A 27254-nucleotide genomic window follows, 5' to 3' on the forward strand; every position below is an offset into this window, starting at 1 on the left:
AAAACTCCATGCAAATCCTAGCGTATGAAAGTCGTTTTGTCTTGAGAGTTTTAGTGTCAGTACAAAGAGGCCTACCAATAGCAGATCCAATATGACTTAGAAAATCATTGTTCTAAAATTCAAGTGGTAGTCCAGGGAGGTTGATCCAAAGGGTAAGGGTGCTAAAGTCGACCTTGCGGAGTCGCGACGAAGGGGCCCGATGTGATGCCCGCATCGTTTTTTAATAATATTTTATTATTATGTGTAAATGTGTCAGTCTTTAAGATTATTAAATGATCCTAATGGTTGGTTTGATGATTTAATCAAATGATCTGAGTGTGGTTAAAGGATAGCTTAAATGAGGCTAGATCCAATTGACATTTGGTCGAGGTCAGACATCACTTGTGGGTTCAACAACAGTGAAATTAGACTGAACTAAAAACGAGAAAATGATCAGTGTAAATTTCTGAACCCAGAGGTATGTATATTCACACCCCAAAGTGGGCCCTGTGTAAGTAATAGAGCAGGCCCACAAACCCATACAAAAGCCCATTAGGTAATTATATATATATATATATGAGATATTATTATATAATATATATATCCTTAACCGATTAAAGAGGAGAGAGAGAGGAGGGAATGACACCTCCCACTCTCTCTCACCTGATGTGGTAGATTTTTAGGAAATGAGAAGGAGGAGGTGTGAAAAGTAAAATTTAAGATGAAAAACATATTTTTTCTTATTACTTTGTGCGTGGGACATGAGATGAAAGGAGAGAGAAGAAAGGTTTCAGATTGCAGAAACAGTTAGAAGCTACTTTAAGGAGGATAGAGAAGATAAAGAAATGGACAGAATAAAAGAAAGAGAAGTACAAAGCAATTAAAGAGGAGAGAAAGAGAAGTGAGCAAGAGGAGAGAGAAGGAGTGGAAGTGAAGTGAAGAATCCAAAATCAGAGAGAAATAGAGAAGGTAAAGGGCAGCCATTAAAGGCCTTGAGGAGAGAGAATTGAAAAAGAGAAAAGAAAGAGAAAGACAATACCTGTGTGTTTTCAGAATATTAAAGGAAGAGAGAGAAGAAGAGTAGAAGAAAGGAGAGAGGAGTGGGGAGAAGAGAAGAGGAGAGAGAAGGAGTGGAGAAGAAGTGGAGAGAGAGAAGAGAAAGACAAGAGAGGAGAGAGAGGAAGACCGTGGGGAGGAGAGAGAAAGAGGAGAGAGAAAGTAGGAAGGAGAAAATAAAAATACAAAGGGAAAAACTCCCGTTGGTTCCCGCATATTCGAAATAGCCAGTAATTACTTGAGGTACGGGTGGGAGAGCGGAGTTTAACGGAACCAGGGTCAAAACACACACATGGAACAGAGATAGTTAAGTGATATTGACCAACCTATGTATGTTAAGTAGGTGATTCCATTTAGTAGACATGTAACATTCACATGATGACATGAAATCTATTTTATTTATTCGTTGATGTAAATTATGGAAAGTGCATGCTATATGTTTTTGTGTATTAAACAAAAATGCATTGGATTGGATGACAGCTTAATGACTTGATTGAACTGCTTGAATTAGAATGCTGATAGTATTCTTGAACTGTTAATCATGAATTTGAAATAATGTTCATGCTTGTTAAATGTAGAATTATCATGCTCTCATATTTAAATGATTGAATTGCATGAACTGTGTTCAGATGAGACTGAATGATGATTGAAATGAAAAAGATACATTGAGATAGACAGAGCATGGTAACGCAATGCTGAATTGAATATGAAAAGAGTAAAAGAAAATGTAATGGCTTCTGTAAGTCCTGGTGCTTAATGTACCCAAATGGGAGGGCATGAAGCAAGACTGAAAAGTGAAAAGAATGAGTCTGTGCCGATGGCAATCCACGAGGTGTACAAGGCCTTATGCCTAGAAGCCACTTTGGTGGTGAAGGGATAGAAGCCACTTCGGTGGTGAAGAGACAGAAGCCACTTCGGTGGTGAAGAGAAATGTGCATCCTCTGGATTTGCCGAGGCTCAAGACTATAATGTCAGATAACATAAATGAAAATAAAGGAAAAGGAAAAAGGAAAAAGGAAAAAGGAAAGAAAAGGAAAAAGGAACAAGAAAAGGATAAAGGAAAAGGAAAACGAAAGGAAAAATTGGAATGTGTGATGTTATATGATTTTGATGTGATTATTGATGCATGATGAACTGCCTGACTTAATTACATGGTTGTCTATATTGCTTACTGGGCCGCAAAGCTCATTATTGTAAATGTTGACAGGTACTCAGATTCATGATAAAGGTAAGGGTGTTGCCACCTGTCAATGCCTTTAAAGTTAAAGATGTAAACTCACATTCCTTTTATTACGTTTGATGTTTGTATAATTGGACTATGAATATATATATTCTTTTGCAAATGTACGTTCTTGACTAGACATTGTTGAAAGGTCAAATGTAAACATGACATGACTTTAGACTGTGTACATATGTTTATGAGTCAAACTGTCAAACAGTTTGTTTGTTTGTTCTTGAGAATGTCTAGTTTAGCATTTTGTCTTAGTAGTTATAAACAGGTTGATAAAGGAAGGAACTGTCACATGCCCTAGTTAAATGTCCATAATGTGGGCCCCACCAAGCAATATAGAAAACTAGGGTTTGAGGAAGATTGGAGATTTCCCAACAAACTAGGGGGAGCCTTCCAGGGCACAGTCTTGTAGTTAGGAGAGGCAAAGTTCAATAGAAAAATTCCAGAACCAAGAAGGTAAGTTTCCATGAGGCCTTGAGCTTTCCACTGTTTGGCGAGAGAAGTTTTGAGGATGCCAAGGGGAGGGACGGGGCCAAGGAATTGGCTAAAGATAGCAGATTTCCAACTGTGAATCCCATTGACAATAGAGGATGTGGGGCATCTGACAGAGGGGGTTGGGTTGTCAAAGGGAGAAGGGATGAAGGTGAGGTCGAAATCAGAAGTAGAGGGATTAGGGATGGAGAAGAGGGAATTTCATGCTCTATCAGGAGTAAGAACAGGCGCAGTCATTGGAGCAGAAGAGGGAGTTGAGATAGGATTGATGGTAGAAGGAGGGATGACAGCAGAGCGGGTAGGATTAGCGGTGGTTGAAGAGGAGGTTAAGGACATTAGGGAGGCCATAGAGGTCTCAGGACCTTGTTGGTTAAGCATACTATGTATATGAAGTGTGTCTGAACCTGCTTATGTACATCTCCCTTTGATCAATCAGAAAAAAAAAAATAATTATGTATTAGCTATATCTATTGTTTTGAAGTACACATGTTTAAGTAATAGGTGCATGACAAAATGATTATGTATTAGCTTTATGTATTGTTTTTGTCTAAATTAGACTTTCCATATGAATTTTGATAATTTCTATTCAATTCTGCACCCATCAATATGTATTGATGATACTATACGATGAAAACCGAAATGTCTCTTCAAATCACCCGACTGATACATTACCGATACACAATACTTTAAACCTTGGTGTTTTCATAGGTTGTTTGAATGTTATGACTATCCATCAACTTGTGCATGTTTGCTTCTCGTATTTGTGTTTGGATGTTTCTTTATACATTTCATACGATTGTTTGGAACTTTTGATGTTATAATTATCCTACAACTTGCACTTGTTTGCTTCTCAAATTTGTGTTTGGGTATTCCTTGATAATTTCATAGGGTTCTTACACTATTAAGTAATTTCATTGGAAGTTCAAAACAAGTTCAGGCATAAAGTAAATAAAGATCTTGAATTTATGGAGGTTGTATGCTTTAGTTGACGACTTGAAGGAGCATTGTTGAGGTTGGGAACTGGCTTTAAAACAGACTGCCCTGCAGAGAAATTCAACTGGATAGTGCTAAGGGAGTCTAATGCATTGTCAAATTGATGACTCAATTGAATGAATTCTGATTATTATTATACCTTGAAACATATTGCAGAATTGCAAAATTATATTTCATCATTCAAATTTCAGAACCAGCTACCTTGAATGGGAATTGAGAAGTTAAGTTCATATACGTTCAGTTGGACTGCTTTAAAGAGTACTTATTTCAGTGAAGTTTTATGAGAGATGACACTATTTGTGTCCTGCCCCATGTACATTAATCAATTGTTACCTTAGAGAAGAATATCCGTGTGACTAATGAACTTAGGTTCATTTTTAATGCTTAACATTACTGGGGCTGATCATTACGTTGCATCCGGTTACAGTCATTTGAACTTTCCAATCTTGGGCCAGATCTTCTACATTGTTTTTTAGACTATGCGTAAGCACCAACTCTAATGCTAAGAATTGCTGTGCAACTAGGAACCTTGATTACTTCCAGTTTCTATTGAACTTCTGATTTTTTGATCTTAATGCTAAGTGGGTGCATACTTTCCAGGTAAACAAATTTGCACTATGAAATGTCCTGATCTTAAATTTTACTACATCTAGAAGGAGCTTCCTTAGATATTCCTTGTTGCTTGGTCCTTTTTTGGTTCTTAATGGAAATTTCTTCTGAATATTAATTTATGTGTTGTTCTTGGAACATGTGGAATGACAACATTACCATGTGTGTTGCTACAACAGATCCAATGCCCACCCAAAGAAAAACCATGAATCAGTGTTTTTAAATCCTACGACCTCTGCTATTGCTTACTAAACCGAAGCCCTAGTGACTGGTTAGAGAAGAAGAATCTTACTTAAAATAGAAATTCTGGCTGCTGCGAGCAAGAGATACTTTTTAAGGGTATTATTGCAACTGGGTAAAGCAATTGAGATAGTGAAAAGCCTTTTTAGTCTCGAGTATTGTTTTTGGGAGTGGATGTAGGCCAAGTTGTTGAATCACTACAAATCTTTGTGATTTCTCTTGCTGCTTGCTCTCTCCTCAGCGTAGTTGTTGAGTCTTTGTTTGAGTCTCAATTCATTCCCCTTCTAGTGTTGCATATCAATCCTACAAATGATGCCTTTATTGGTTAAACTTGGTACAACATACTGTGGTTGTTGATCTACATTAGAAGATATGTAACAAACAAAGGGTTATTAGAGACCTCTAGGCACTAGGGAATGATATCCAAGAAGACAGATTTTTACCAAAATGCTAAACATCACTCGTCTCCAAATTATCAAACCAGAGTGGAAAAAAGAAAACAAGGGAAAACGGTTTGAGCTTCAGTAAAATTATCACAACATCTTAAAAGAGATTTTTTTTTACAGATGTTGCCATTGCTTGAAAATTGACAAAATTCTCCTTACTTCCCAAGTGATCAGAATACTTTAGTATCGACTATCGAGAACTTTACCTCTGCCTGTTTTGCTTTCCTCAGTAAAAATATTAAACTGCACTGGAGTGATGCAAACCCATAATAATTTTCATTAAAATTTTTCTTATGTGGAAGAACATGTTTAGGCTTTCATAAAAAAGAAAAAGGTAGTCATTGTTGTTAAAAGTAAGGATTTTGGTTGGCCCTGAATTTAGGGTGATGGACTTCATCAGGCTCAGGTTGAGTTTGGGATCTTCAATGTGGCCATTGGGGCTTTAATGCAATCTAGGTTTGATGAGTCGATTTTGAAAAAATGGTTCCCCAAACTATATTCTAGGCAGTCCATAGTGGCCACGTCAAGCCTCCACATGGTAAGATGTGGGATTCATCAACATAAGTATTTAGAGAAGCCATTTTTATTTACTTTAATGGGATTATCTGATTCTTTTGATTTCTCAACACAGAACAGTTTCTGGCACAGTAATTGTGGATACAGAAGATTTGTTATATAATTGTGGATTGGTAGGAGACCAACTAGAACCCAATACTCAGGATCCAGGACAAATCAATAAGTTCAGTTAGGTTAAGAAAGGGTTCTAGGTAAAACTCGGTTAGGTTGAGGAAGGACCTAAGGTTTGAATGAGATTGTTGTGTATCAGTAGATGGTCACAATCTTAATGGTTTAATTCTGCTGAAGCCTACAAGCATTACCTTTGATAGTCATATTTTGCATTTTTTTTGGAAAAAAAAATCTTTGCATTTTAATGACTATCTTTTCCCTTCTTCAGTTATATATTCGTGAGTCGAGAAAATATTTGTATAGAATATGGCGGAGCTAAGCCTGGGCCCACTAATAGATATTGTGGATGAAGAATGGATGAGAGACACACTTCCAGATGATGGTATCCTGCTGCATTACATCTTTATAATTATTTCTTGGCAGATCCTTAAGTATTTTTGTTTCTCCTTTTTGATTGTTCTTATCTTGCATTTTTCTTGGAGGAAATTTTAATATGGATGTCCATATGTTGCAGATCTTTTATTGCCACCCGTGATGGAGCCCCGGACTGATGATACTGAAGACACTAGTATGTTCTAAACATTGACATACTAGATCTAATCAGTTTACACTTTACACAACAAACCTGTATTTGCTGAAATGCTTTTAAGATAGTGATTCTATGCAGCTTCATTGGTTTTTTAATCATGTCCTTTCCCCATAAAGTCTCTGTAATTGAGGATTTTGCAATAAAGAATTGAAGCTCATAAGCTCCCAATAATTTTCCAGTTTAAGAAATCTATTTTTTCTTTGTTGAAGTATATACACTTGGGCTATTTACTGTTCACGACACTATTCACGTGAACAGTAAAAAATCTGTTTTTACTGTTCACGGTACTGTTCACGTGAACAGTATATGCTAGTGATGCTACTCTACTTTTTATTTCTAATGTTGGAGTCTTGCTACATAAGTTTTGGGAGTTTTTAGAAAGCATAGTTTCTATTTTGGTAGTAGTTTCTATTTTCAGAATTTTCTATTTTAGGAGCTAGGAAGTTACTAAAGTTGTAATTTTTTGTTTCTTTTTTCTAGAGGACAATTACTTGTCTCTCAAGTTGTATTAGATTCATTAGAAGCTATAAATAAAATGGCTCTTTGATTCTAGATTCTTAAGCAAGAATCACGAGCCTTTGCAACTAGTTTTTCATCTCTCCTCTTCTTCTTCTTCTCTCTTTTCTTTGTTCAAGTTCAGCTGGTGTTTTGATTATTTAATGTTTGTTTTCTAACATGGCATCAGAGCAAGTTTAATCTACTTAGGGACCGTTTTCTCTCTCTTGGCTGCCCAATTTTTTTCCCTTTTTTTCCCCCCCTTTTTCTTATCTAGGGCAGCCCCAACCTTCGTTGCAGTAATTGTGCATGGCTGTCCTTCTTCTTTAACTTTTGAAGCACCAAGTATCTATATATTAATACTACAAAAAGGCCCTAAGCTTTCTGGGGATATGTCTACCTATTTGATTCAACTGAGGCTGCTACTACCCTTTTTTTGTGTGCAAATCTGAAGTTCAATTTGCACTATACTGATGTCTTGGGATTCCTCTTGATTCTTGCAAAGATATGCCCATAATTCGGATTGCAAGACCTAAGTATTGTCTTCCATTGTTTGTGTTATAAGTTTAGTTGCAAGTCGTATACTAGTACTCCTGTTTCATTGAATTTCTCTCTTCTGAAAAATTCTGCTGCTACCTTCTTGCTTTACTACTTCTTCCGTTATTGTGAATGTGGGAGGTTGATTTTCTCAATCTGGATCTTGTGGACTGTAGATCACACACTCGGGTATGCAGATACGGGTCGTGGGTGGATGTGATTAATCTCGATGTGATGATTATTGTGACCCTAGCAAGAAGGAAACTACTCTGTGGTCCACTCTGTCACATCCACCCAGCCGGTACCCTATCTGGCATACCCGAGTGTGTGATCTACAGTCCACAAGATCCAGTATTGAGAAAATCAACCTCCCACATTCACAATAATATAATCAAGAACAAGACTAAATCAAGGTTAACAATATTATTTAAATGAATCAAAACAAAGTAACGAGATAATCACCAGAGTGCGGAAATGATACCAATAGATATATATAATCAAAATGTAGAGTGAGGCGGAATCTCACTCCACGAGTACACGGAATGTAGATCGAAAGTCAAAAGAAAATCACAACTGGTTCTAAAGACAAGAAGGAAAGATATAATCAAACTAAGCTAGAGTCTATTCTATTTTATAAAGAACGTCTTCATAAACATAGACTTCATCAATCACGCTCCCACTTCACGGTAGGGCTAATCATGGTACGAAGTATGATCACTCGAGGGATCATTAACATAATCTTTATAGTTGCCAACACCTTGCATGTAGTACGCTTCTTCGGTTTGCACTTCTTCATATTGGCCTTCATAGTCATTAATGCTTGTAGAGTAATCTAACAAAAGATATTGTACAAAAGGAGTGAGTTTCAAAAGAAACCCAATAAGGCAAGTTATTCCATAATAGCATAAATAACATGATAGCATAAGCAAAGCATAATGTGATATGATATGAGACAGACAATGCATGTATGAGTCTTAACTCTATGTATGTTGGTCTCTATAGGCAGACATGCTTTAAGTCATAGCACCGTACTTCTTTGGGTAGGTCTCAATTCACTCATCCTCGGTTGGCAAAGGGTCCTTCATCCATCTTGGACAATCCATGGATGGGAATTAAGTCACCTCTCTCTCACATCACCGTTTTGTTTAAGTACTGACGCATGTCAGGGTAAAACCTAGCCAAATGCAAGTCATCTACTTAGTCATATCAACTCAGATCCAGATACGTCCATTCCTCCCCTCTCGGGATCCTTTCTGGTATCCTTCACACTAGAGTCAGTGTATCCGACTCTCTCAAATACGGACTCATCAACCCTATAGGTCATCCACATATAGTAAACGAGAAGCTCTCATGTCTTCTCACGGGTTGGTTACCGGTCTTGAGCGCCCATGAGCCCAAGTCTATCCATATGCAACCCTACCAATAAATGGCCCCCATAATGTGATTCATGTCTTCTCACGGGTTGATTACCGGTCTTGAACATCCATGAATCCCCATTGCTACCACATGTCGTTCGGTCTCAATACCCTTTCGAATCGGGTCTGATATAACAGGGAAATATCCTAGCCAACACTGCTAGACAAGTCCTAGGTATGACAACCAATAATCCGGGAAAGTGTCAAAGCGCAACATTGAAAATATCCCATACTATTCCCAATGATGTCCAAGGTCAAAAATGTCAAAAGGACATTCCCCAATCCCAAATCATACCTAAACAATCACAATCCCAATTTAGTCATATCATTCACGACAGATATCTCATCATATGAAAGAGTATAATAAAACAAGATCAAATAAACGTACAATATACATGAGTAAATATTCATACATGATCAAGTACATAACGTAAATAAGGAAATAAGATCCTACTGTACTTACAACATTCATATCATAATAGAAACTATCATAATAGTAGCAAATCTAAGTAGTTCCCAAAATAGAAACTAAATCTATGCAATCTATGTTAATACGGTAACAACTTTCCTTACCTTAAATAGATTCGAATATATTTCGAACGGACAAGAGGATGAATCTAAAGTTAGCAACAAACCCTAGAATAACATCATACAGTCATTAGGAAGTAGTCCTAAAAGAATGAGCATCAATCGAAACGGACGAAGAAATCCAATTCTGTCACTGTGGATTGATTGATTTAGTCGACCCATGCAATCTGCCCAAAGAGAAATCCGAATCCAAAAACAATATTTTGATCCGAAACCTATTCTATACAATCCAGAATGCTACGAAACTTGGAGAGAATGTCTAACACAGTAGTCTTAAGACTAAAAAGCATATTTTAGACATCAAACAACGATTAAAACCATTACTTACTAATTTGAAATCATACTTTTCTATTTTGGTAAAAAATCATGGTTTTCATTGAAAACATGCTATGAATGAAAGAGATGAACTAAAGATGATGAGATCTCATTCTAGTACATGAATACAGTAAATCAGAGGTATGGAAAATCATGGAGAGGCATCTATAATGCTAGAAGAAATCAAAATAAGAATATGATCATAGATGCATGTAGAAAACATAAGAATCATGGTAAGAATTGATTATGATGATCATAGTATGAGAATGAATGGAGATTGTAGAAGATACAATTGCAGAGATGCAACATCTTCTTCATAATCTCAGATTAAAGAAGAGAAAGATCATGGAAAGAATAAATCAATATCATAGAAGTAAGATTACTAACCTTTGATTGAAGAACAAGAGAGAGAACTTGCAAGTTTACAAGGTTTGGTCTTCTTCAACACTTTTGGAGGCTTGGAGATGAGCTCCCTTCGTTCTCTAAGTGTTTTGGAGGCTAGGGATACTAAAATCACGAAGTTATGAGGTATATATAGGAAAATAACCTAAATAGCAAATTCTGCTCGAGTTCAGCATCCTTGGGTCGATTGGCTGAATAGACTGGCCTAGTCGACCCAGGCTAACAACAAAGCCTAAATCAGGGATTTGAGGGCCTTTCACTACTCGGAATCAAACGAAACTTTAAACACATATACTATAACTTACCTAGCATTGAAAAATGGCTTCAAATCGTATCCAACCAAGCTCTATGGTCATCAACCAATCTTCTCTTCATCAAGGCGTAGTCTCTTTTCTAAATCCAACACTGTCTTCAAGTATGGGGCATCATCGCCAATCTCCATAGGTTCGGAGTCGAACAATATATCTTCTACCAATATGGCCCATAGTTGACTTTCACTTCTACTTCGGGTCTTCGGACCTTCAGACAATAGAGTATCCGGGTTAAGGTTATGGCCGGGTTTCACATTCCCGCCTCCTTAAAAGAAATTTCGTCCTCGAAATTGAAAGCATACCTGAACTTCCAAAAAGATGAGGAAACTTCTCCTTCATGTGTTCTTCCTTCTCCCAAGATGCTTCTTCAAGGGTATGGTTCTTCCACTGAATCTTCACCAAAGGGATGGTTCGATTCCTTAACTGTTTGTCCTTTCTATCTAGGATTTTGGTCGGTTCTTCCTTATAAGATAGATCAGCACAAAGTCCTTCAGGTTCTTGCTGTAGTTTGTGATCCGGGTTCTCAACATACTTACGAAACATCGAAACATGAAATACATTATGAGTTTCAGCGAGTGACGGAGGCAAGGCCAAACGGTAAGCAACAGATCCAATCCTTTCAAGAATTTCATAAGGTCCAATGTAATGAGGACTAAGCTTTCCTTTAACATTAAACCTCATTACACCCTTCATAGGCGACACCTTCAGGAAAACGTTCTCGCCAACTTGAAATTCCAAATCTGACCTTCTATCAACATAAGATTTTTGTCTTGACTGAGCAAACTTAATCCTTTCTCTTATCATGTCTACCATCGCACTTGTAGCTTCAATCATTTCCGGACCTAACACTTTCCTTTCTCCAGTTTCGGTCCAATATAGGGGTGTCCTACAAGTGTTTCCATATAAACCTTTAAATGGAGCCATGCCTATCGTCGACTGATAATTGTTGTTATAGGCAAACTCGACCAAAGCTAAATGTTCATCCAAATTACCACTCATATCAACAACACAAGATCTGAGCACATCTTCCAAAATCTTAATTGTCCGCTCAGATTGTCCATCAGACTGTGGGTGATGAGCAATACTCAAATTCAATTGGGTTCCCAAGGCCATCTGCAAACTATTTCAAAATCTTGAAGTAAACCTAGGGTCACGATCAGACACAATACTCACAGGCACTCCGTGCAGATGAACAACATTGTCAACATAAAGTCTAGCTAGCTTATCCATAGTATGAGTTATCTTCATAGGAATAAAATGGGCTGATTTGGTCAACCTATCAACAATTACCCATACAATGTCATTACCTCTACTTGTTTGAGGCAAGCTAGTCACGAAGTCCATAGTAATGTTCTCCCATTTCCAACCAGGTAAGGGTAGGGGCTGCAATAATCCAGACGGGGGTTGTCGAACAGCTTTAACACGTTGACAAGTCTCGCACTTAGCTACAAAATCTTCTACATCAGCCTTCAATCCAATCCACCAAAAATGTTTTTTCAAGTCCTTATAATTTTTCGTACCTCCTGGATGTATTGTAAAGATCGACTGGTGTGCTTCCTTCAAAATTTCCTTTTTAACTTCTTCAACTGCAAGCACACAAAGTCTTCCTTTAAACAATAAGGCACCATCCATAGATATACTAAAATCAGGGTCCAAATCAGAATTTAAAGAAACCTTATCTATTTTCTCATTCAATTTCGGATCCGAATCTTGCAAGGCAATAATTCGATCCCTAAGGGTGGATCTTGCTGTCATGGCTAAAAGCACAACATCTGAACTTTGTGAAACAACTTCCAATTCAAAATCTAAAATTGACTTAAACAATGACTTGCTCAAAGCATTCAAATCTAGTTCCTTTTTGTTACTTTTTCTACTAAGAGTATCAACAACAATATTTGCTTTACCAGGGTGATATTGGATATCACAGTCATAATCAAAGACTAACTCCAACCATCTTCTTTGTCTCATATTTAACTCCTTTTGGGTAAAGAAGTACTTTAATCAATATCCACAACTTTATTGGTGAATAATACACTACTCTGTGGCTGATACTTTTCCTTCTTGGGTTTCTTTTGTGTTCATACTTTAACATGCTTGTCACTGGTCATCATTAATTGTCCATGTGTAATGCTACACGTGAGGGGGAGAATGGTACCTTATTCTATGTCTACTCAAGATGTGCTGATGGATATTATTTGTGAAGATCTTTGTTCTCAACTTATAGCATTCTACAACGATGTCATTACATGTCTTTACCTATATTGTCCTTTACCTAACTACTTGGTTCGTAGTAACCCATACTACCTTACCTACTTGGTCCGCAGTAACCCATACTGTCTTTTACCTTACCTACTTGGTCCGCAGTAACCCATACTTTCTTTTACCTTATCTATTTGGTCCACAGTAACTCATACTGTCTTTTACCTTACCTACTTGGTCCGCAGTAACCCATATTGTCTTTAAACTTACCTACTTGGTCCGCAGTAACCCATACTGTCTTTTACCTTATCTATTTGGTCCACAGTAACTCATACTGTCTTTTACCTTACCTACTTGGTCCGCAGTAACCTATACTATCTTTTCCCTTACATACTTGGTCCGTAGTAACCCATACTGTCTTTTACCTTATCTATTTGGTCCATAGTAACCCATACTACCTTACCTATTTGGTCCACAGTAACCTATACTGTCTTTTACCTACCTACTTGGTCCACAGTAATCAATATTGCCTTTTACCTACCTATACTTTGCCTATTACTTGCCTTCTTGTGAAGCATTTATATGGATATTAGAGTTGTAATTTTGAAGATTTAGTATGGATATTTCTCCCTACTACCGACATTGTGTGGATGGTGTCTTTGATCCTACTATACTTATGGACATTGGAGTTGCAATTTTGAAGATTTAGCGTGGATATTTCTCCCTACTACCGGCATTATATGGATAGTGTCTTTGATCCTGCTATACTTATGGACTTTGTTCGTCTTCAACATCGTCGATTGTTCTCAATATTGGATGGTTCTATTGACATGAAGAATTAACGTTTTTTTTTAAGTTGGTGTTGATTATCTTCTGGGTGAAGTTTTCTCAGTGTTTATCGACATCTGCCATTGCTACACGATTCAAGATTGGTGCTACTTTTCAAGTTTATTCTTATTGTGTAAGCTGAAGTTTTCTTTGTGTACACTCCAGCTTGAGGGGGAGTGTTGAAGTATATACACTTGGGCTATTTACTGTTCACGACACTAATCACGTGAACAGTAAAAAATCTGTTTTTACTGTTCACGGTTACTATTCACGTGAACAGTAAAATCTGTGTTACTGTTCACGTGAATAGTATATGCTAGTGATGCTACTCTACTTTCTATTTCTAATGTTGGAGTCTTGCTACATAAGTTTTGGGAGTTTTTAGAAAGCATAATTTCTATTTTGGTAGTAGTTTCTATATTCAAAATTTTCTATTTTAGGAGCTAGGAAGTTACTGAAGTTGTAATTTTTTGTTTCTTTTTTTTAGGGGACAATTACTTGTCTCTCAAGTTGTATTAGATTCATTAGAAGCTATAAATAAAAGGGCTCTGTGATTCTAGACTCTTAAGCAAGAATCACGAGCCTCTTCTACTAGTTCTTCATCTCTCCTCTTCTTCTTCTTCTCTCTTTTCTTTGTTCAAGTTCAGCTGGTGTTTTGATTATTTAATGTTTGTTTTCTAACATTCTTTACCTCAAGTGAAGCAGTGCTCTTCCTTGTGGTGAATCAAGGAATTGATTGGTGTTGAAGCCAGTCAAATCCTTGCTGGAAGAAGCCCTTGTTCTGCTCTCTTTTCTCTTTGATTTCTTCTTGAAGACTATCAAAGTTATTCCTGTTCTAGCCTGTGAATGAGATTCAAATTCTGTTTCTATTGGAGAATTCCTGGTCTCATCCAGTCTTCTGCTCAAAATCGAGAGGACAAAATTCTGATCTTCATTCCATCACTATTCTACCGTATTGGTTGGCATTCTGAATTGATTTCGGAAGAAAATATTTTATCTTATTGCTTTATTCTATGTTTTCTAATTGATGCCGGAGTTAGTTTAATCAGATGTTTTCGGTTCTATTACTTGTGGTTTATCACTGAAGGTTGATCTGATCATGCTAATATGCAATGTCTGTTACTAGAAAGTCCTATTGATTGATTACTTTTGAGGTTTCTTAGTGGCATTAAGAATATGCCCTTGCAAGTAGATCGATCCACTGGATCTGGCTGAAATTTTTGGCGTAGTTTCTGACCATCCAAAATTGTACTTGACTGAGATTACTGGGTTTCTTGATGCAGTTACCTCACTATACATATGTACATTGGTATCGGAGATTAATTGGTCAACTCATTTAATCTTACTGTTAATCGTCCAGATATATCTTTTCTATTAAGAGTGTGTAAGTTTATGCGAACACTGAAGAAATTCATTTGGAAGCTGTGTCTTGTGCTATATTAACTAAAAAGTGCCTCTGGAAAAGTTTTTATTTATTGACCTAATCAAAATGTTGTTTGGTTGGGTTTTTTGATGCTGATTGACCTAGTGCCAGTGATGATACACTCACTTTGAAAAGGTGTAGTGCTGAAGTTGAGTGTATGGCCATGGTTTTTTGGTATACTTCTAAACTGATGTGGGTAAAGTCATTGCTTCAGGAGTTACGTTTTCCTATCACTAAGCCAGTGCAGATGTTATGAAAATTCTGATTTCTACCCTGTTTGTTTCAATTACCAGTCAAGTAGGATATATGTTTACCATACCACTGTTTGGACCTTCCTTTTGAATGTCCCAAGCTAGGCCATCGTGACTTGTATACACCCCAGCTTGTGGGCAGAGTGTTCCCCCCCCACCTTTTTGGATGAATTGAAGTTTTACAATAGAATTGTAGCAGTGTCACTTTTTATTTTGTAGCTATTTCTAGTGTTTAGGTGTTTGGTTTTGTTTCCTTTTTTGATTATGTAATTCTTAATTTCTTACTTAGATTAGGAGTTTCTTTGTGGTTGTAATTGCAAATTAGTTTATATAATAAAGGGTTATTTGTAAGAGGAGAGGGAAGGCTTTTCTTTCCTTTTTTTTGTGGGGTGGGGGTGTGATTAATTTGGCAGCCCCTAATTTCCCTTCCATCTTTTTTCTCCTTTATCACCACATGTCCCTGTTTTGATTTTACTAAAAGTTGGGGTTTTGTGCTGTAGGAGTTTTTTTATTTATTGTCAATGTAATTTGGCCAAGGATAGGGGGATTGTTTTCCGCTCCTAGGTAATCAGGATTAGGCCTTAGGCCATATTATAAATAAAGAGGATTCTTTTCCAACCTTAGAATTTTCAAAAAATTTTTGCTATTGTAGGCTGCCTTCTCTTCCTCTAGAATACCTTGTATTTTGTGTGATCAAGATAGATGGAGGAGTTGTTTGATCTAGACATCTAGTGCATGGTTATCAAAGCATCCGCCAACGTGCTTTTAACAAGATTTCAGCTGGTTTATCGCCTAAGAGTTGCTGCCTAGGCGCTAAAGCTTTTACATTTTGACATGTTGTACCTAGATTTTTTTTCTTTCAAAACATCAAAATTTTATTCTGCAAAAGCATATGCGGATATCACAGTTATTTATTTTGTTTGTCCAAAAAAAGTTATTTATTTTGGATTCGAGAATCATTGGATGGAGAATTGTTTAGGATACTGTGATCTATTAATTTATCAATTCAGTAAAAAAAAGAGGACAATTAAATTCTGATTTGGATTCAAGAATTATTTGTTCACTTAAAAAAGAATTGGTTAAAAAAATTGGATGCTTTTGTTGATCAGCAAGCTGACAATCGTATATATTATAGGCCACATCATGTGTATTTTTTCCTAATTCGACAAAAAAATTCTTTCCCCTTAATATATAAGATGAACTATTTATATTTTGTAATATAAATATTTTTCAATGTTCTTGAATCCATTGTATAATTACTATCATACAAGTCAGTATAATTACTACTTTTATTTTCATATTTATAATTTTATAGTTTATGAGCGTATGTTATAATGTTATTGCATTATGTTGCTAATTGCTATTGTATTTTTTTTTATGATGAGATGAACTCATGTTTGTTTTTTTTATGATAATCTTTCATGATTATGATTTTTAATATTTGTTTATCTTATAGTATATCTATATCAGTTTTTGCTATACTTTTGTGCCACATAAATTAGTTGTACTTAACAAAATGTACACTAAAACGCCTTGTTTGCCGTATTGCCACCTTGGCGCTGCTTTATCTCCAAGGCACTTACGTAGTGTCTTATCCATTTTGGTCGCCTTGACAACCATGTTCCAGCTGACTTCTTGGTGTGAAGGTCTGAGAGGTTGTGTTGAAGCCTTCGTTCAGGTTCTTAAATCTCTCCTTTAATTTCAAGTTTGAGGACAAATAATCTTTCTTTGTTACAAGAAGTCAAGTTGCCCAAGAAATCCTGTCAGTGTAACCCCTCCCAAATAAGTACTCTATCTTCTCCTAAGGCCCAACTCATTCCAAAACAAAACAAAGAATCATTCTTTGTTCAAGAACTTCTGTTGCCCAAGAAATCCTGTAAGTACCTTCCCAAATCAGTACCTAATCTTCTTCGAACCTCTCCCAAAATAAACAATCTTCTCCTAATCCTATAAACATTAAACCCGTAACACCCAAACATTACATGGAGTTTCCCAAATATTTTTACATACTTAACCCTAAATTTTCATCGATCTTTGGGAAACAATCACTAGTCCCCAAATTCCTATAGCACAAACCAAACCTTCAAATCATCCAAGACTTGGTTCCAATTCCAATTCCCACATTACGACATCTGAATCTAAACCCTAGCCTTGTCTATCCATCATAAGCCTTTTGTTATAACCCCTTTTTCAGAAAACCTTTTTTTCTGAAAAAACAAAAAACTAGGAACTTAGCTGGTTACCTTGGCCACTTTTTATGGATCTAGCAAAATTATAAGCGATACAAATTTTTTTTTTTTGGGGGGGGGGGCGGACATAAGCCACCTACTCTTGGACAAAACAACCACACAAGGCCATAAAACTTGGACAAAAGCAAAAAACCTGAAAGAATGCAAAGAAAAACTCTAATTTTGATAAGTAGGTTGTTTACCTTGATGGGTAAGTCTTATGTATTTATAAATAAATATGGCTGTTGTACAAGATTCGTTTACAATATTCAAATTTGAATTCAAAATTAAAAACTTGAATTCAAATTTAAAAAACTTGAATTCAAAAACTTGAATCCAAAAATCAAATTCAAACCATAACAGATCCGTTATGGTCTTTCATCCCCCCTCAAACTCTGCATTGGCAGGTGCAAGAGTTTGTCTCTATGCTTGAAAAAAGCTTGTGATGTTTAGCCCTTAGTAAACACATCTGCAATTTGATCATCTAATCGAACAAAGTGCACTTTTATGGTGTTGTTTTGAACCAAGTCTCGTACAAAATGATAGTCCACTTCTATATGTTTTGTGCGAGCATGTAGCACTGGATTTGCAGCCATTTGTGTTGCAAACACATTATCACAATAAATGTCCATTCCTTTTGGAAGTTGTACTTGCAAATCACGTAGAACATAAGAAAGCCATAGTAACTCGGATCTTTGTGACAAAGAAGGGATTTGTACTCAGCTTCCGTACTTGATCTAGATACTGTAGGTTGTTTCTTGGAAGACCATGATAATAAATTATCCCCAAGAAAAGTGCAAAACCCACTAATTGATCGGCGTGTGTCTGGACATCCTACCCAATCTGCATCAGTGTAAGCAGCTATGAAAGAAAGTTGGGTTGGTTTCAAGAGAACACCAGCACCAATAGTATGCTTGACATAATGTAAAATATGTTTTGTTGTTTGTAGATGATCTTCTGTGGGAGATTGCATGAATTGACACACTTGATTGACTGCATAGGAGATATCTGGTCTAATAATCGTCAAATATTGTAAGGCTCCTACTAATTGTCTATATGGTGTTGGATCAGGTAGGGGATAACTTGTTGTTGATGTAACTTTGTTCCAACTCCAATTGGGGTTGTGCATGGCTTTGAAGTCTCCATTCCTGTAGACTTTAATAAATCGATGGAGTATTTACTTTGAGTGAGTAAAAGACTATTTGAACTTCGATTAGCCTAAATTCCCAAGAAGTAATGCAAGTGTCCTAAATCCGTCATTGCAAATTCTTTGCTCATGCTTTGAATAACCTCTTGAATTGCAGCTTCATTGGCTCCTGTCAATATTATATCATCTTGAAAGAATGCAAGGAAAACTCTGTTTTTGATAAGTAGGTTACTTACCTTGATGGGTAAGTCTTATGTATTTATAAATAAGGGATAATTACTGTTGCCCCCTTGTACTCTGATTTTATTACTATTTTATCCCCTTTACTTTTTAAAGTTGCTAATCCAACCTTTAACTTTGTCTAAAATTACTAATGCCCCCTTCCGTTAAGCTCAGTTAGTTTACTGATGATGTGGCATCTATATATTTTTTCAAAAACTCAAAAATAACCCTACAATTATCTTTTTACTTATTTACTCTTTTGCAAGTTATTATATTATCCTTAATTAACTATGAGGAAAAATTAACTTTAAATTAATTTTTCTTTTCTAAAAAGAAACTACCGAATAAAGAAAAGACTTGATTTTTCTTCTCTAAAAAGAAATTGCCGAATAAAGGAAATATGTGATTAAATAAAACTTAAAATAGAAACTAAAATATTAGGAAATATCAAATGTAATTCAAAGTTGGAAATTGAAAATCTCCAAATATATGCTAACCATTGTATAAAGTGTGTGGTCCCACCAAAGCCAAAATTTATTGGAAAATATAAGATTTTAAGGATATAATTGACATTCAATATAGTTTCTGAAAATGAAGGTAATGTCATATTTTTTAACTTCTTAATTTTAATGAAGGGCAAAATAGACATTACACATTTGATGTTAACAACCACTTAACACCGTTAGAGTGAGGGGGCCGGTAATTTCATAAAGAAAGAGGTTTGATTAGTAATAAAACCAAAGTACAAGGGGGCAATAGTAATTATCCCTATAAATAAACATGGCTGTTGTACAAGATTCGTTTACAATATTCAAATTTGAATTCAAAATTAAAAACTTGAATTCAAAAACTTGAATCAAAAATCAAATTCAAACCATACGTCCGTTATGGTCTTTCATCCCCCCTCAAACTCGCTTGGCGTGCGAGTTTGTCTCTATGCTTGAAGAGCTTGTGATGTTTAGCCCTTAGTAAATACATCTGCAATTTGATCATCTGACCGAACAAAGTGCACTTTTATGGTGTTGTTCTGAACCAAGTCTCGGACAAAATGATAGTCCACTTCTATATGTTTTGTGCGAGCATGTAGCCCGGATTTGCGGCCATTTGTGTTGTAGACACATTATCACAATAAATGTCCATTCCTCTTGGAGTTGTACTTGCAAATCACGTAGAACATAAGAAAGCCATAGTAACTCGGATCTTGTGACAGAAGGGATTTGTACTCAGCTTCCGTACTTGATCTAGATCTTGTAGGTTGTTTCTGGAAGACCATGATAACAAATCATCCCCAAGAAAAGTGCAAACCCACTAGTTGATCGGCATGTGTCTAGACATCCTTCCCAATCGCATCGGTGTAGCGGCTATGAAAGAGTTGGGTTGGTTTCAGAGAACACCAGCACCAATAGTGTGCTTGACATAACGTAATCGTTTTGTTGCTTGTAGATGATCTTCGTGGGAGTTGCATGAACTGACACACATGATTGACTGCATAGGAGATATCTGGTCTAGTGATCGTCAGATTTGTAAGGCTCCTACTAATTGTCTGATGGTGTTAGATCGGTGAGGATAACCTCGTTGTTGATGATAACTTTTTCCAACGCAATTGGGGTTGTGCATGGCTTTGAAGTCTCCATTCCTGTAGACTTTAATAAATCAATGGAGTATTTACTTTGAGTGAGTAAAAGACCATCTGAACTTCGATTAGCCTCAATTCCCAAGAAGTAATGTAAGTGTCCTAAATCTGTCATTGCAAATTCTTTGCTCAGGCTTTGAATAACCTCTTGAATTGCAGCTTCATTGGCTCCTGTCAATATTATATCATCTACATATAACAACAATACTATTATTGTACCTTGGGTTTTGCGTGTAAACATGGAAGAATCTGCCACGCTTTGCTTGAAACCTTCTCCTTGTAGGTATGTTTTGTTCATGGAGCTTGCTTAAGACCATAAATTGCTTTTCGTAGATGACAAATATGTGTTGATTTAGATGTGGAAACAAACTCCTGTGGTTGTTCCATGTAAACATCTTCTGCTAAGTTGCCATTCAAGAAAGCATTTTTCACATCAAGTTAATGTATTGGCCATGACTTTGAGAGTGCAATGGTTAATATTGTCCGAATGGTGGCTGGCTTTACAACTGGACTAAATGTTTCATGAAAGTCCACTCCTGCCTGCTGGTTGAACCCCTTGGCAACTAATCGTGCCTCATATCTCTCAATGGAACCATCACTTTTTGTCTTGATCCTGTACACCCACTTATAGCCTACAATATTCATACCCTTGGAATAAGGCACCAAGTTCCAAGTCTGATTGTCTATCAAGGCTTTGTATTCTTTTTGTATTGCATCAATCCACTTTGGGTCTTTTGAGGCTGATTTGTAGGTTTTAGGTTCAGTTGGGATGTTGGAGATGGTGGTAAGAAAGGTTTGAGGTATTGGGTGTCTAATAGTGAGTAAAGAGAGAGTGGTTTTTGGTTTGGCGGAATTTGTTTTATTCCTAGTAATCATAGGATGAGATGGTTGAGGCTGTGGTTGGTCTATTGTTGGTGGGGATTGATTAACATCTTGGGTTGGATTTGCCATTAATATGGCTGGTGATGATGTTGTAGGGGTTGTTTGTGATGGTTGGTTGTTTAAAATAGGTGAAGAAGAATGAGAAGTGAGTGGAGGCACATTTGGTGGGGTGTGTGGGATGAAAACAGGTAGAGAAATAAGTTTAACTGGTGGTTTGTTTGATGATTGGTGTGATGGGGGATTTGAAAAGGGAAATTCCTTTTCGTCAAAAATAATGTGTCTGGATAAATATACCTTGCCAGTGTCCTTATCTAAGCATCTTATCCCTTGTGATAGAGACTGTAACCAAGAAAGACACAAGCCTTGGACTTTGGCGATAATTTGTCTTCTCTGTAGGGTGTCAAGTTGGGGTAACAAAGGCAGCCAAAAACTCTCAATAAACAATAATTTGGTTTGAAGCCAAACAGTGCTTCATGAGGAGATTTTCCCTGCAATACTGGTGTAGGTAACCGGTTTATTAAATAGACAGCAGCAGTAAAGGCTTCTAACCAATATTCTTTGGGCACGTGAGCTTGGAATATAAGAGATAAACCCATCTCTGTAATGTGTCTGTGTTTTCTTTCTGAAACTCCATTTTGTTCTGGAGTATGATGACATAAAATCCTGGATACAATGCCACATTCATCAAGATAGTTTTTGAAAGCTCCCCTTGTTAACTCTAAGGCTCCATCACTTTGAAAAAATTTAATAGAAGTAGAAAGGAAATTTTCAGCCATATTTTTAAAATGCTTGAAACAATAAATTGCATCAGATTTAAATCGCAAAGGATAGAACCAAGTAAATCGACTGAAATCATCAACAAAAATAATATATGAATTGAATCCACTAATTGACAAAGTTTTAGTGGGACCCCACAAATCACAATGAATAAGCTGTAATGGTCGAGTAGTTCTACTAACTGAAATAGAAAAGGGTAATTTGTGATGTTTGCCAAGTTGGCAAGCGTCACAAATTTTATTGGATCTAAGTGTTTCAAAAGAATTAAAGAAGACACTATTTCTCAAATGAGTAAGTACTGCAGAAGAAGGATGACCAAGCCAGCGATGCCAAATATCAGAAGGAGCTTTATTTCCATAAAGAGCCAAAGGAGGCACAACATTAGCCGAGAAAGAATACAATTTATCTTTGACTGGACCCTTCAATAGAGTGATGCCTGACTCCAAATCCTTAACACAGAAACCCCATGGCAAAGATTCAACAGAACAATTATTGTCAGATGTAAGTTGAGAAATGGAAATTAAATTCTTTGACAATTGGGGAACGATGAGTATGTCATTAAGAGATAAATGATTTGAATTTGTTTTCAAAGTTGAGGAGCCTATATGAGTTATAGGGAGTTTCTTACCATCACCAACTGAAACCTGGTCTTCTCCTTTGTAAGTGGCAGATCGCTGTAGCATGGCTGGATCAAATGACATATGGTTGGTAGCACCTGAATCCGGTATCCACTGGGCATCATTTTGTGGTGTAATGTGTTGGGTATTTTGGGTACCATGTAAGCCAGCATAAGGAATGTGAGGTGGTGGATTAGGATTATTTCGATTCTGGGCATAACGGAAATAGCATCTATTGGCCGAATGGCCTCGCTTAGCACATATTTGACATTTGAAGGAATTTGTATTAAAGGTTTGGCTGATCTGTAACAAGTAATGCAGTAGGGGAATGCGAATTAGTTAAGATTGATTGAGTGTTCCCATAGCCACGGGCGAACCGTTGCTTATGAGTAAGTAGTTTGGCTCTTAGGTCGGTAAAGGTAACGGGTGGGGTAATATTTTCCACAGTGATGATGAAAGTGAGATAATCCGAACCAAGACCATCTAATGTATATGCTACCAAGTCAGAGTCATTTACCTTGTCATTGATTGCCGCTAAGGAATCAGCGATGAACTTAATTTTGTGAAGATAGTCCGTAATTGTGCTCGTTCCTTTATTGATCATCTACAATTCACTACGGAGATAAGTCCTTCGAGCAGTGGACTGTTGTTGGAAAAGTTGTGCAAGAGAATCCCATACATCTTTCGTTGTTTGAAGGCCAAGAATATGAGAAGAAAGAGACGGTGTGAGGTGGCATGCTCGAACAAAATGATCATTCTTTCTCCAGGTTTGAAATGTTGGATTCGGCGTTTGAGTTCCTCCAGTAGTGATAGTTTGATTTGGCTTCGATCCAGTACTATCAAGATGATCCATAAGATCACAGGTAGTAAAAATGTATTCTAATTGTTCGCTCCACATGAGATAATTTGCTCCGTCAAGTTTGACGGAAACAAGGTTGGAGAGATGGGGAATGGAGTGTTAGCAGTGGCCATTGAAAATGTAGTGTTTTTAGAAGAAAAAAAAAATCTCAAAGCCTTAGGTCTAATACCATGAAAGAATGCAAAGAAAACTCTGTTTTTGATTAGTAGGTTACTTACCTTGATGGGTAAGTCTTATGTATTTATAAATCAACATGGTTGTTGTACAAGATTCGTTTACAATATTCAAATTTGAATTCAAAATAAAAAACTTGAATTCAAAAATAAAATTCAAACCATAACAGATCCGTTATGGTCTTTCACATCTACATATAATAGTAATACTGTCATTGTACCTTGGGTTTTGCGTGTAAATATGGAAGAATCTACCACGCTTTGCTTGAAACCTTCTCCTTGTAGATATGTTTTGAATCTGTGAAACCAAGCTTGTGGAGCTTGCTTGCGACCATAAATTGCTTTTTGTAGATGACAAACATGTGTTGGTTTAGATGTGGAAACAAACCCCTGTTGTTGTTCCATGTAAATATCTTCTGCTAAGTTGCCAATCAAGAAGACATTTTTCACATCAAGTTGATGTACTGGCCATGACTTTGAGAGTGCAACGGTTAATATTGTCCGAATGGTGGATGGCTTTACAACTGGACTAAATGTTTTGTGAAAGTCCATTCCTGTCTGCTGATTGAACCCCTTGGCAAATAATCGTGCCTTGTATCTCTCAATGGAACCATCATTTTTTGTCTTGATCCTGTACACCCACTTACAGCCTACAATATTCATACCCTTGGAATAAGGCACCAAGTTCCAAGTTTGATTGTCTATCAAGGCTTTGTATTCTTTTTGTATTGCATCAATCCACTTTGGGTCTTTTGAGGCTGATTTGTAGGTTTTACGTTCAGTTGGGATGTTGGGGATGAAAAACCATAATGGATCTATAATGGTTTGAATTTGAGTTTTGAATTCAGGTTTTGAATTTAAATTCAAATTTGAATATTGTAAACGAATCTTGTACAACAACCATGTTTATTTATAAATACATAAGACTTACCCATCAAGGTAAGCAACCTACTTATCAAAATTAGAGTTTTTCTTTGCATTCTTTCATGGTATTAGTGCTAAGGTTTTGAGAATATTTTTTACCCAAAACACTACATTTTCAATGGCCACTGCTAACACTCCCTTCCCCATTACCAATCTCTCCAACCTTGTTTCAGTCAAATTTGATGGCGTAAATTATCTCATGTGGAGAGAACATTTTAGAATCCATTTTTATTACCTGTGATCTTATGCATCATCTTGATGGTACTGAATCAATGTCAAATTAAACTGTCACTACTAAACCAACTCAAACGCCGAATCCAACATTTCAAACCTAGAGAAAGAATGATCCATTTTGTTCGAGCATGCATCAATGCCACACTCACACCATCTCTTTCTTCTCATATTCTTGGCCTTCAAACAACGAAAGATATGTATGGGATTCTCTTGCACAACTTTTCCAACAACAGTCCACTGCTCGAAGGACTTATCTTCGCAATGAATTGTAGATGATCAATAAAGGAACGAGCACAATTACGGACTATCTTCACAAAATTAAGTCCATTGCTGATTTCTTAGCGGCAATCAATGACAAGGTAAATGACTCTGACTTGGTAGCATATACATTAAATGGTCTTGGTTTGGATTATCTCACTTTCATCATCACTGTTGAAAATATTACCACACCCGTTACTTTTAACAACCTAAGGGCCAAACTACTTACTCATGAGCAATGGTTACGCCGTGGCTATGGGAACACCCAATCAATCTTAACTGATTCTCATTACCCTACTGCATTACTTGTTACAGATCAGACTAAATTTAATCGGCCTAATAATAGTATTAATTCCTATCCACCCAACAACCGAAACCCACCTAGATCTGACTTTCGAAATTCATCCAATGGCCCTTCAAGATCTCAAAATTCCTATAATCGACCAAACCAAGACACCTTTAATACTAATTCCTTCAAATGTCAAATATGTGCTAAGCAAGGCCATTCGGCCAATAGATGTTATTTCCGTTATGCCTAGAGCTAAAATAATCCTAATCCACCACCTCACATTCCTTATGCTGGCTTACATGGTATCCTAAATACCCAATGCATTACACCATAGAATGATGCACAGTGGATACCGGATTCAGGTGCTACCAACCATATGTCCTTTGATCCAACCATATGTCATATTCGGAAGATCTAGGTGGGTTTCGGTTGTTGGGTGGATAGGTATTAATACTATTATTAGGCCAATTAAATTTAGGCTGATTTGTAACAAGTAATGCAGTAGGGGAATGAGAATCAGTTAAGATTGATTGGGTGTTCCCATAACCACGGCGTAACCGTTGCTCATGAGTAAGTAGTTTGACCCTTAGGTCGGTAAAGGTAACGGGTGGGGTAATATTTTCCATACTGATGATGAAAATGAGATAATCCGAATCAAGACCATTTAATGTATATGCTACCAAGTCAGAGTCATTTACCTTGTCATTGATTGCCGCTAAGAATCAGCAATGGACTTAATTTTGTGAAGATAGTCCGTAATTGTGCTCGTTCCTTTATTGATCATCTGCAAATCACTGCGAAGATAAGTCCTTTGAGCAACGGACTGTTGTTGGAAAAGTTGTGCAAGAGAATCCCATACATCTTTCGTTGTTTGAAGGCCAAGAATATGAGAAGAACGAGACGGTGTGAGGGTGGCATTGATGCATGCTCAAACAAAATGATCATTATTTTTCCAGGTTTGAAATGCTAGATTCGGCGTTTGAGTTCCTCTAGTAGTGACAATTTGATTTGGCATTGATCCAGTACCATCAAGATGATCCATAAGATCACAGGTAGTAAAAATGTATTCTAATTGTTCGCTCCACATGAGATAATTTGCTCCATCAAGTTTGACAGAAACAAGGTTGGAGAGATGGGGAATGGAGTGTTAGCAGTGGCCATTGAAAATGTAGTGTTTTTAGAAGGAAAAAAAAATCTCAAAGCCTTAGGTCTAATACCATGAAAAAATGCAAAGAAAAACTCTAATTTTGATAAGTAGGTTGCTTACCTTGATGGGTAAGTCATAAACATGGCTATTGTATAAGATGTGTTTACAATATTCAAATTTGAATTCAAAATTAAAAACTTGAATTCAAATTTAAAAACTTGAATCCAAAAATTGAATTAAAAAACTTGAATCAAAAATCAAATTCAAACCATAACTGATCCGTTATGGTCTTTCAAAACCTTAAATAAAACAATAAGAAAGGACAAAATTATTGTGTTCTAATTAAAGGAATTCGACTATCATCATCCTTGATTGCTATCTTGACTAGGTCTAGGCATGACACAAACTCTGTGGACTTAGAGTTAGAGCGGATGCTAATGACAGAATTAGCACAAGCACCAGCCAGCCTATAGCCTATTAGTTTCCTTGACTTAGTGAAAATGGAATAGATACTGATTGAATGGGCTTACAGAAAGAGTTCCACCAATACCACGAGTTCCAATGGGCTCTTTTACCTTTAGAAACATAATGCACAATATCTTTTGAATTTGAGATGGCTAACCTCGTAATTCCCAAAGATGTATCAATACAAACTCCATCCGTTAGTTCCCACATTATTAGAGCAAACTCCATTAAAGTGAGCGAAAATAAATATGTTGTGCCTTGCGGTCATGGTTCGAGAACTCATGAGACCTTGTTCTTTTAAGATATCTTGTTT

The 27254-nt window shown here is 36.6% G+C and overlaps 1 protein-coding gene across 6 annotated transcripts in view; it reads left to right on the forward strand.

Annotated features, from left to right (window-relative positions):
• Positions 1-27254, forward strand: part of BNS (bonsai) — a 48967-nt gene that overhangs the window by 17576 nt on the left and 4137 nt on the right. For all 6 annotated transcript variants that reach the window (XM_089150870.1, XM_089150866.1, XM_089150867.1 and 3 more), the window contains 2 exons: positions 6002-6115; positions 6248-6301. In XM_089150870.1, the coding sequence (XP_089006996.1) occupies positions 6040-6115; positions 6248-6301 (130 nt within the window). In that variant the 5' untranslated portion in view covers positions 6002-6039. The remainder of the gene's footprint in view (positions 1-6001; positions 6116-6247; positions 6302-27254) is intronic.

This window comes from Hakea prostrata, chromosome 3 (assembly GCF_041222555.1).
Source record: "Hakea prostrata isolate BN-2017 chromosome 3, UWA_Hpros_2, whole genome shotgun sequence".
NCBI lineage: Eukaryota > Viridiplantae > Streptophyta > Magnoliopsida > Proteales > Proteaceae > Hakea > Hakea prostrata.